The sequence below is a fragment of the Nematolebias whitei genome, chromosome 5 (genome assembly GCF_014905685.2).
Source record: "Nematolebias whitei isolate Nwh7 chromosome 5, NemWhi1, whole genome shotgun sequence".
NCBI lineage: Eukaryota > Metazoa > Chordata > Actinopteri > Cyprinodontiformes > Rivulidae > Nematolebias > Nematolebias whitei.
In genome coordinates this window covers 41,436,770-41,447,373 of record NC_056502.1, presented here as the reverse complement: position 1 = coordinate 41,447,373, position 10,604 = coordinate 41,436,770, and the positions used below count along the sequence as shown (strand labels likewise).

The 10,604-nt window shown below is 41.8% G+C and overlaps 1 protein-coding gene across 3 annotated transcripts in view; it reads right to left on the bottom strand.

The window, feature by feature from the left end:
• The window catches only part of cep76 (centrosomal protein 76), a 29,154-nt gene that overhangs the window by 18,452 nt on the left and 98 nt on the right, over positions 1-10,604 (bottom strand). Inside the window, exons 2-8 of one of the 3 annotated variants that reach the window (XM_037677181.1) lie at positions 6,131-6,316; positions 5,985-6,066; positions 5,653-5,877; positions 5,370-5,555; positions 4,321-4,418; positions 2,496-2,624; positions 2,048-2,236 (exon numbers count right to left, since the gene is read on the bottom strand). In XM_037677181.1, the coding sequence (XP_037533109.1) occupies positions 2,048-2,236; positions 2,496-2,624; positions 4,321-4,418; positions 5,370-5,555; positions 5,653-5,877; positions 5,985-6,066; positions 6,131-6,316 (1,095 nt within the window). The remainder of the gene's footprint in view (positions 1-2,047; positions 2,237-2,495; positions 2,625-4,320; positions 4,419-5,369; positions 5,556-5,652; positions 5,878-5,984; positions 6,067-6,130; positions 6,317-10,604) is intronic. The other 2 variants (XM_037677182.1, XM_037677183.1) reach the window with 2 other exon arrangements.

Below are 10,604 nucleotides of genomic sequence, written 5' to 3'. Positions count from 1 at the left end.
CAAACCACTGTCCCTCCTCTGGACATGTCCAAACCACTGTCCCTCCTCTGGACATATCCAAACCACTGTCCCCCCTCTGGACATGTCCAAACCACTGTCCCTCCTCTGGACATGTCCAAACCATCTCAGTCTGGTCTCTCTGACTTTATCTCCCAGTTGTTCAACCTGTGCTGTACCTCTGATGATCTCATTCCTGATCTTATCCATCCTTGTCACTCCTAAGGAGAACCTGAACATATTTATTTCTACCACTTCCAGTTCTTTCTCCTGTCTTTTTGTCCATGTCTCTGTCTCCAGACAAAAACAACATAGTTGGTCTCACCACTGTCTTGTAAACTTTTGACATTTGCTGCCACTCTTTTGTTACAAATCCATCCTGCCTGGACTCTTCTTCACCTCTTTACTACACTCCCCATTTTCCTGGACAGTGGACCCCAAGTCCCTGAAGTCCTGCACCTTTGTGACCTCTGCTCCTTGTAGCCTCACTGTTCCACCTCCTCCCTCTCATTCACACACACATGTACTCTGTCTTACTACAACTGACTTCCATTCTGCTTCTTCCAAGTGCATACCTCCACCTCTCCAAGTTCTCTTCCACCTGTTCCCTGTTCTCAACACAGTTACTGTTTTAGTCTAAATATAGTAAATATTTAACAGTAAAATATTATTAGTTTACTACTTTTTTTTAAAACGAGTTATTTCACTAATTAGATTTGTTTTTTTGTCTCGTGTCAAAATTAATTAAAAAAAATACTAATATACTAATAACGTATTTGAAAAGCTCAGCTGACCTAAAATCTTAAAGGTTGAAAATGAACGTCTTGGTTATTTTTAACTACTTTTTTTTTTGTTTATTAGTTCCCAATTGTTAAATTCTCCCCTCTGTTGTAAAAGAAATTAATCACTTATTTGTGAGGAGTGTGACAGCAGGTTTAAGCAGAACAGATGTTTCAAACACCAGCCTTTATGTAATCCATCAAAACTATAATCTTGTTTACTGTAATTTAAACTACATACAGTATCCAGTTCTTGCTACGCTGTTAGCCTTTCTTAGAAGTGTTGAACACAAAACAGGCAAGTCTCAAGTAGAGGGAGAAAATAATCTCTGTAGTCAACAAATTGTCCATAACAGTAAGCAACTGTTTTGTGTTTTTTTACTGGTACAAGTTTTCTGGTAAAAGGTCTACGCAGAGCTGGGACAACTGCTGCTGCTGCCTGGTTCTATCAGAATGATAGATGCTCCCCAGAAGTACTAATGTGGACAGTAGCATCAGAACAAACTGGGGACAGATGAGGCTAAATTAATTTTCCCTGAAATGAAACTCGTAAATCACAGCTGACAAGGGCCACATGGTGAGAAATGTGCTGGTCTGTCTTTCCAGCCTCTCGTGGAGGACAGGCAGAACATTTACCCTGTGGTGGTCTGGGAAGTTCCCCACTATCAAGTAGCAAGATGAAAATGGAGCAGGCAGTCAACTCCGGACAAATCTGCCCTCATCAGACATGGGCCGAGCGCAGCAGAGTTTAACAAAGAATTTCTGACTGCAACCAAAACTTTTAAAGCAGCAGGACCTATAAATCTGCTGGAACTCATCCAGTGCAGCAACAAGGACGTAACAGATGTTAAACCAGAGTAAGGGCTCAACATTTTTAAACGCCCACCACAGAAAGGCAAAGGTGGACGAGGATGTTTTTGCCAGCGCCTGTGTGTGTTTATATGTCTCGTAGAAAAGTATCTGATAAACCACTTCACTGAAACTTTCAGAAAATAATCATTAGATGTACTTCTACAACAAACGAACTTGTGAAGTCACTCTTACTTAGGATGGCAGCCACAGCCAACTGACATTAAAAATAAAGAAATGGCTATAATTCAGACAGTTTTACAGACACTGAGCTAAAATAAAATCTGGTGTAGTTATAGTCGAGTTATTCACAACTCACACTCCGAGTGCTACACATTGCACAAGGCTTTGGTTTAAACCTTAGTGAGAAGTCATCGAAAAGTTACCACAGCATTACAACAAGTGCATTTCCAGAAACATACCTTGCCTCTACACAGAAAAGCCATTAAAGTGCACCACGCCTCCTGTTTAGCCCCCCCTCCCACCACTGGAACCCTCTCATGGGCCAGCAGGCTGACGAAGCGGGCAGCCTGTCGAGGGCTCTCCAGGAGGCGGCCAGCGCGAAGGACACGCACGTATGAACACACCGGTCTGTTGACGCCATTCTCATCCTGAGGAGCGTACAGACACAAATAAAACAGGTTCACACCTGCTGGACAGGTTACACTTCCTCTGCACAAAACTGTAAAAACCATTGAGTGGATGAGTGGCTGCAGACAAAATGATGACATCTGACGAGTGCGTGTGAACTCGTCTGCTCAAAGGAACGGCATGTAAGAAAACTAAAGAGCTGCCTGCACATACAGTAGGAGCAGAAAGGCTTGATGAATGAGAGAAAACGGTTTCTTTGTTCATGCAGCAAAGACAAACCTGGGCAAAGATCTTGACCATCTTGGACTGGTGAGATGGTCGGATCTCCAGGAACTCTCTCCACCACTGTTTGGCATAAACTAGGAAAAGCCTCTCCTTCTCTGCCGTGCGCTGCCTCTCCAGTGATTTCTGAACGAGGAGCAAACGGTGACGTCAGCTGTCATGATTTTTTTACAGCACTGAACCAAGATCTTTTCCAAGGAGGGTTGAATCTTAACGGTGATGATATCTGATGACACCTCCGCTCACAGGAATTATTCTAACTCAGAAATAAACGCATGAAATATTATAAAACATCAATATAAAACATCAAGTTTAGCAGGACAAGTTAAAAAAGGTGAGCTTGACAGCGAGACTTCAAACTTGGAAAAAATATTAAATATTTTCCAACTTTTTATTCAACGTAATTTCCAGACTATAAGCTGATACTTTTTTCGCAGGCTTTGAACTAGGGTTGGACAATAATTCGATATCGATATATATCACAATATATTTTTATTCAATAACGATGATATGATTACAGCGTCACAACTGTGGAAGTGTGTGGTGACGTACGCCACACAGAGAGCTTGAGTGCAGAAGGAGTTAGCAGGCTAGGCTAATCTCCAACGCGCACTAAGTTTTCTCTTCAAAATGAGTTCCCATGACCGTCAGAATGTGACTGAACGAGCTTTCACAAGAGAAGAGAAAGCACATGACATAATTGATTAGAGAGGAACGACTAATTTGGCGATGTGGAAGTGGTTCGGCTATTAAGATGTGATAAACTTCAGGATTCAGTGTGCTGCAAAATGTGACGCAGACGTTTGCTGCATGGGTTAATTATGTTGTTGTTTAAAGTTCAAACTGTTAATACTGACAAGGTGAGAGTTTTATGTTTATGTGACAGTGATTTCAAATGTCTTTGAAGGCTAAATACAAATTAAAGGTGAACACAGTTTTCTGAGGCTTTTACATTGTTTATATTGATAACGGAATTATATTGTTATCGATGGAAATTAAGAAATATATCGTGATAAAAGTTTTGGCTGACCATATCGTCCCACCTTACTTTGAATCCTGCGGTTTATACAATGCTGCAATTAACTTATAGATTTTGTTTATTTTAATGGGCTAACAAGCTTCCTGCCGCCAAAAACATTTAGCTTCGTCACACCCAGGTGCTCACTTAGCTGCCCAACACACGTCTCTCTTGGGAGGTGGGTCCTCGTGACTCAATGAGACTACCTGTGTAAATAAAGGTAAAAAAAATAAAAAAAATAAAATCTGACCAATGAAATTACCAAACAGGTCACAGTCGAACCAATGAAACGGGGAAGGGTAGAATCCCCCCCTTGCGCATGTGAGGGGGGACTCTCCTGCATGCGCAGAGCAACTTTTGCGCCGTGGTGCACAAGCTTGCAGCAGAAGAATATGAAGATAGAGATCAACGACTTCCTGGAAGGCTACTGTATTTATTTTGACAACGAAAGAGACTGAGGACGTGTGATGACGTTTTTCTGAGGCTGTTCAGTTCTGACAGTGAAGAAGACGACTTGTGGTTTTAGTGCACAGGAGGAAGATGAACATAGTGTTAAGTGACTTTTCCTGGTGGGCTAGTGTATTTATTTTTTAACCAGCCGTGTTAAAGGCATTGTTCAGGACAAAAACATTTACCGTACATATTGGGATGCGCTCTATAGTCTGGAAATTACAGTAATTTCAAAAGTGCCAACAGCACGAGCAGAGGAAGAAATGTTCCGACTTCTCATATTTGTTGGCTCAGCTCATCTTTCCTGCACATTTTCGAGCAGACTGTCGGGTAAAGTGAATCTGTTGTACTGACCTGTGTGCTGATGATGTCAGAGCTCAAAGGTTCACGCAGAGGAGGGTAGAGCTCCAGACTGACAGTCAAAATACCAACTGGGACTTTGCACTCGCTTCCTGAAGACACACAAACTCATCACCAAAAACTGCTGCCACTTAAAGAGAAGATAAACACAATGAAGAAGTTTTGTTCCCAGATAAATCTGCATCTTACATGTTATTTAAACAAAATCCAGTCATTATCTTTACTCGCTTCTCCCTTTTCAGGTGGAGGGGGTCACTGGTGCCCATATCCAGCAGCAAGAGGTGGGGTACACCCTGGACAGGTCTCCAGTCCATCACAGGGACACACAGAGACAAACGAGACAAACAACCATTCACTCTCTCACTCACACCTAGGGACAATTTAGAGTTACCAATCAGCCTAACATGCATGTTTTTGGTCTGTGGGAGGAAACTGGAGAACCTGGAGAAAACCCACACATGCACGGAGAGAACATGCAAACTCCACCCAGAAAGCCCCCCGGCCGGGATTTGATCTGGGGCGATCTGCTCGTTGAGAGGCGGCAGCTCTACCAACTGCACCACCGTGCCACCCGGGAATATTTTCATTTGGTAATAATTGTTTTCCTGGTGCTCAGGCTCTGCAAGCTTTAATGCTCTCTGCTTCAACACGCCACGATAAGTAGTTTTCATCTTCAGCTTTTTATCTTTCATGCTGCAGTTTGAGAATATTAGCCCTCCTTTAAATAAATAAAAAATCAGTCTCTCTTTAGGTCAAGTCTACATTTTAATTCTACAAAATGAATATCCTCATTCTGCTGTTGGCTGCTGCTTATTCTGAAAAAAGACACAGTAAAGCAGTTTAAAGTATCTGCTGTTAGAGCCATTTTTATGTCAGTGGTTATCATTTGGCACTGGATGTTTCACTGTGCTGGCTTTCTTTCCATAAAGGTATCAATTTATGACTAAAGTTTTTGCCTCTGGAGTAAAACTGATTTCACCTCTTTCCACTTCTGTAAGTCGTTCATCAAAGACTAAGGCAGCAGCTGCATTACTGTTCCTCACCAACTCCCATCAGCTCCACAGCAAAGCACGTCTTGCCACTAGGCGAGCTGAGGACTGTCCTCCAGTCCAGGAAATAGGATGAGACCAGCGTTGTCTCACTGGAAGTGTCCGTCTTGATCAGTACAAAGTGGACTGGGTCACACATAGATAGCATGGTTGTAGCATCTACCATCTTACTACCATCACCTGAAATGACAGAAATAAATTCAACATATTAAGCTCGATCGTTTAGTAACTAGCAGTTGCATCACGACAGACCCCGACAGTGGTGGTTTCCTCTTACCGAGACCGTCTTTGTAGATGTCTAGGAGGAAGCCCTCCTTCAGATCAGGTTCACAGGCACAAGGTACTGGTTTGGAGCAAAACCTCTGGTTGCGGAAGTGCAGGTAAAGTGTAAAGGTAGAGCATACCTGACCAGGTAAAGGCTCAGGCTCCTGCAGGTGCTCAAGAAAAGCCTTACCTCCAAGCACTTGGAGATGCAAGCTCCGCCTTGATGGATCAGTATTGCCTTACAAAGAAAAGGACAAATAATGCAATCACGTTAAATCCTGTGCAAGAACGTGCACAATCTTTTTTTAACACCTGGGTCTGTAAAATCTAAAATGCACCTCTTACTTTTCTTTAACTGAGTAATATCTTTGTCTGCAAAATAAGTGGCAGGCTTAGGAGGTTCTGATCCCACACCTGTGGCTGTTTCCTGTCATCATATGCAAAGTGACACAATTAGTCCCAACTTAAAGAGATGCAATGAAAGTTTAGACGTCTGAAATGTGTGCAAAGTGCAGGGGAACCTTGGAGAAGTGAAGGTCTTTCATCACATCATCTACGATGCCCCTGCGTTGCAGAGCATGTAGGAAGTCTGCCTCAGACAGAGACCGATGCTTTGAGCCTTCATCATCCCGGATCGTCTCAGCCAGCACTTCTCGGATCTTCCCATGGATATCCATCTGACAAGCAGAAACATCCATTTACCCTTTTGTTTTGGCTCAGAATCAAAAGAACTATTCAAGACTGAGAAAATAAATAATTTGGTTTTTTAATGCAAGTGGACCTTGTTTATACAAACAACATTTCAAATAAACTTAGTTTAGAAAATCTACTAGAAGTAGAAATAAGTTTAGGGTTTAAACATAAACCAGTGCGCATGATGTCTGATGTTGTTTATCAGCATGTCTTGGCAGAAGTATTTGAACGGCTGAAATTTAGGCCTAAAAGCATCTGAATCCACTCTGCGTGTACACAGAAGCTGCACAAGAACCAGGAGTCAGCATCATCTCCTGATGCTCAGGAACATTTACAAGTTACAACAGATGTGATAGGATGAAGCAATCTGGGTAGTTCAAAAGATTGTGGAAGACAACATACTAATATAATTATTAATGTTAATATTTCAAGAAGTAGATTTTTTTCCCCAAGCAATTTTTTCTTCATGCTCAGTGTTTGACCTGACAGAGGTCTGTTGAAAACTGATCCACTGTGCCACGCCTTCACTTAAAAAAGGTGCGGTTCTGGTTTGGTAGTTTTGTCTGTGAGGTCTGAACCTGTCGGTCCTCTGCTAGTCCTCTGTTGGTCTTCTGCTAGTCCTCTGTTGGCCCTCTGCTGGTCCTCTGCTAGTCCTCTGCTGGTCCTCTGTTAGTCCTCTGTTGGCCCTCTGTTGGCCCTCTGCTGGTCCTCTGTTGGTCCTCTGTTGGCCCTCTGCTGGTCCTCTGTTGGTCCTCTGCTGGTCCTCTGCTAGTCCTCTGCTGGTCCTCTGTTAGTCCTCTGCTGGTCCTCTGTTGGTCCTCTGTTGGCCCTCTGTTGGTCCTCTGTTGGTCCTCTGTTGGTCCTCTGTTGGTCCTCTGTTAGTTCTCTGTTGGTCCTCTGTTGGTCCTCTGTTGGCCCTCTGTTGGCCCTCTGTTGGCCCTCTGTTGGTCCTCTGCTGGTCCTCTGTTAGTCCTGTTAGTCCTCTTTCTGCGTAGTCAAAATCATGACTGAGGTGACCAGAGACAGAGGAGAACCAACAAAGTTGTGTTCACACCATGCTTACTTTGATTGATCCATGAATTAATTAATAAATGAACCAATAAACAAATAAATAAGTATTGCTAATTGTTGTTTGTTTATTATCATTTTTCAAGTGGTCAAATAAACAGATACCAAAAACATGTATATTCTTAAGAGAATAGACTAAAGCTCCATTGTAGAAAAGTGTCTTGAGTAAATTAACTTACCAGGTAATTATAATAAGACATAATGTGTCATGTTTGTTTTTAGTATGGCTTCACATTAGAATATCACTACTTTTATTATAAGGAAATAAATTTTGAAATGCAATTTCTTTGAATTACATATTTGGGTTCTGTTTATTGCATTTATAATTCAATGCAGCAAAAATAAACAAATTTAATAGGTAACAGATCACTGTAATACTTGGTTTAGTTACATAATAACTATTTACTGGATGTCCAGTCCCTGAGCCACTGGCTTTCAGAAAATAATGTAATACTACAGAAAATACTAATATACACTGCCTAGCCAAAAAAACAAAAGGTCACCACCAAAAAAAAGGACATGCACCAATATTTCATTGGACTGCCTTTATCTTTGATTACATCATGCATTCACTGTGTCATTGTTTCGATAAGCTTCTACAATGTCACAAGATCTATTTCATCCAGTGTTGCATTAATTTTTCACCCAGATCTTGAATTGATGACTAGACACTAGGCATGATGGTGCATCACTTCACCTGCCTCTCTTCTTACCCTGATGCACCCATCACTCTGGAACAGGGTCCATCTGGACTCATCAGACCACATGACCTTCTTCCATTGCTCCAGAGTCCAATCTTTATGCTCCCTAGCAAATTGAAGCCTTTTTTCCAGTTAGCCTCACTGGTTAGTGGTTTTCTTAAGGCTGCACAGCTGTTCAGTCCCAGTCCCTCGAGTTCCTTCACATGTGTGTGTGGAAATGTTCTTACTTTCACCATTAAACACAGCCCTGAGTGCTACTGTTGTTGTTTTTCTTCCATTTGATTTCACCAAACGTTTAAGTGATCGCCGGTCACGATCATTCAGGATTTTTTTCTGGCCACATTTCTTCCTCGAAGACGATGGGTCCCCACCATCCTTCCAGTTTTTAATAATGCGTTGAACAGTTCTTAACACAGTATTAGTGGTTTCTGCAACATCTGCTTGATGCCTGTCAATGAATTGACCCTTCGCAAACAGACCAATGTCTTTTCCACGACCACGCGATGTGTCTTTCAACATGGTTGTTTAAGAAATGAGAAGCATCTCACTGCACCAGTTGGATTAAATAACTTGTTGCTGCTGAAAGATAATCAAACATGCAGTAATTATCCATAGGAGGCTCGTACCTATTTGATTAGTTAAATCCAGGTGGCAACTTTTTTTTGGCCAGGCAGTGTATTATTATCTATGTTAAAATGCAGCTCAGTTGTGTAATCATTGGACCATTCAATACATTATTAGAGCCTGCTGCAGTTGGGGACAGTGTTAACATATCAAAGCTGCTGATACATCTATATTATTTCTCTATGCAGTTAAAAGCTTAATTAAAGCCTAATATTTCAAAAACCATAGCACAAGCACCAAAGGTCATGCCCAGCATCACATGAATGAGCTTTACAATTAGAATGTCCTGATACATGCTCATTAATCCAGGTAGATGAATCTAAAGTCAGGTCCTCTGGACAGATTCTTCTTTGTTGAAACATCTTTGTTATACATCAGGGAAACTAAACAGCCACTGGCCAAAAGCATGGAAGAGCAACATCATCAGGCCAAGACTCTGTGGTTCTGCAGGACAGAGGTCACTCGTTCAGGGATGAAGATGTTCACATCCTGGACAGAGAGGAACAATGGATGTTTGAGAGAGGAGTAAAGGAGGCCATCTTTGTGAAGAGAAATCGTCCATCGTTAAACAGGGGTGGAGGCCTCCGGGTTCAACTGTCCCCCTCTTATAATGCTGTTAGTGCCCTGGTGACCGCTTGTTGTTCACAGGGGGCTGAGTGATGTAATAACGATCATTCATTAGGATGGTCCCCCTTTTGCATGTGAACAGATAGTTTTGGCTGTCGCTAGCAAACTGGTTGATTTGAGACTGAGTTTAGTGCAGCTCCTCAGACTGAAGAAGTAGGGGTGCACCGAGTGCAGTTTTCTAAAAAGTCTGACCTGCCGATTCTGATTTTGTTTTATAAGCAACACTGTCAGGTGTTATAAGGTCACAATGCACCTTCAGTTTTCCATCTTATTTTATTGAAAAACATACCCTTGAACAGTATCCTAAAAACAATACAAACTTGTTTTAACTGGCTATGAGGTCGTGCTCTGAAATATAAATGAAGTTCAGACAATTGTTGATAAAACTAAAAAAAATAAAATCGGTTTCTCATGCAAGTATCGGCCGATTTCCGATTTACCAAAATTAAGGAAATCAGGGCCGATAAATCAGCCGTCCGATTTATCGGTGCACCCCTATGAAGAAGTATTCCGGATAAAAGACAAAATGTTTGAACAAAAGAATCTGTCCAGAGGACCTGACTCCACCATGAACTGAACCTCAAGAGAAGGTGGGTCATGCAGCAAGACTCTAAGCACACAAGTCTTTCTGCCAAACAATGGTTCAAGAAGAATAAAGCCCATGTTTTGGAATGACCCAATCAAAGTCTTGACCTTAATCCAATCCAGATGTTGTGGAAGGACCTGAAGCAGCTGTTAATGTGAGGAAACCACCACCATCCAGAGATGAAGCTGATAAACCACTGGATGGATTTCATTGAAGCTTTCCTTCTTAGATTTACAATTAGAAATGTTAATGGCTATAGTAGGACAAAGTATGCAGCACTATTTCTGTTGCAAAAATATGCATAATAATAATAATAATAATAAAGAGAAGCATGCATGTTGGTCTGATTGGTAACTCTAAATTGTCTCTAGGTGAGAGAGAGTGAATGTTTGTCTCATTTGTCTCTCTCTATGTGTCCCTGTGATGGACTGGAGACCTGTCCAGGTGTCCCCCACCTCTCACACAGTGATGGCTGGACATGGACACCAGTGACACCAGTGACCCGAAAAGGAAGAAGCGGGTAAAGATAATTAATGGATGGAGCCGCACTTCAGTTTCAGCACATATTTTAACAGTGTTGTTCAAAAACGTCCATCGTTTACAAGTCTGTGTCGTCGCTGTTAAACCAAAGGTAGAAAAGAAATACTGCTTCTGTGGACAATGCTT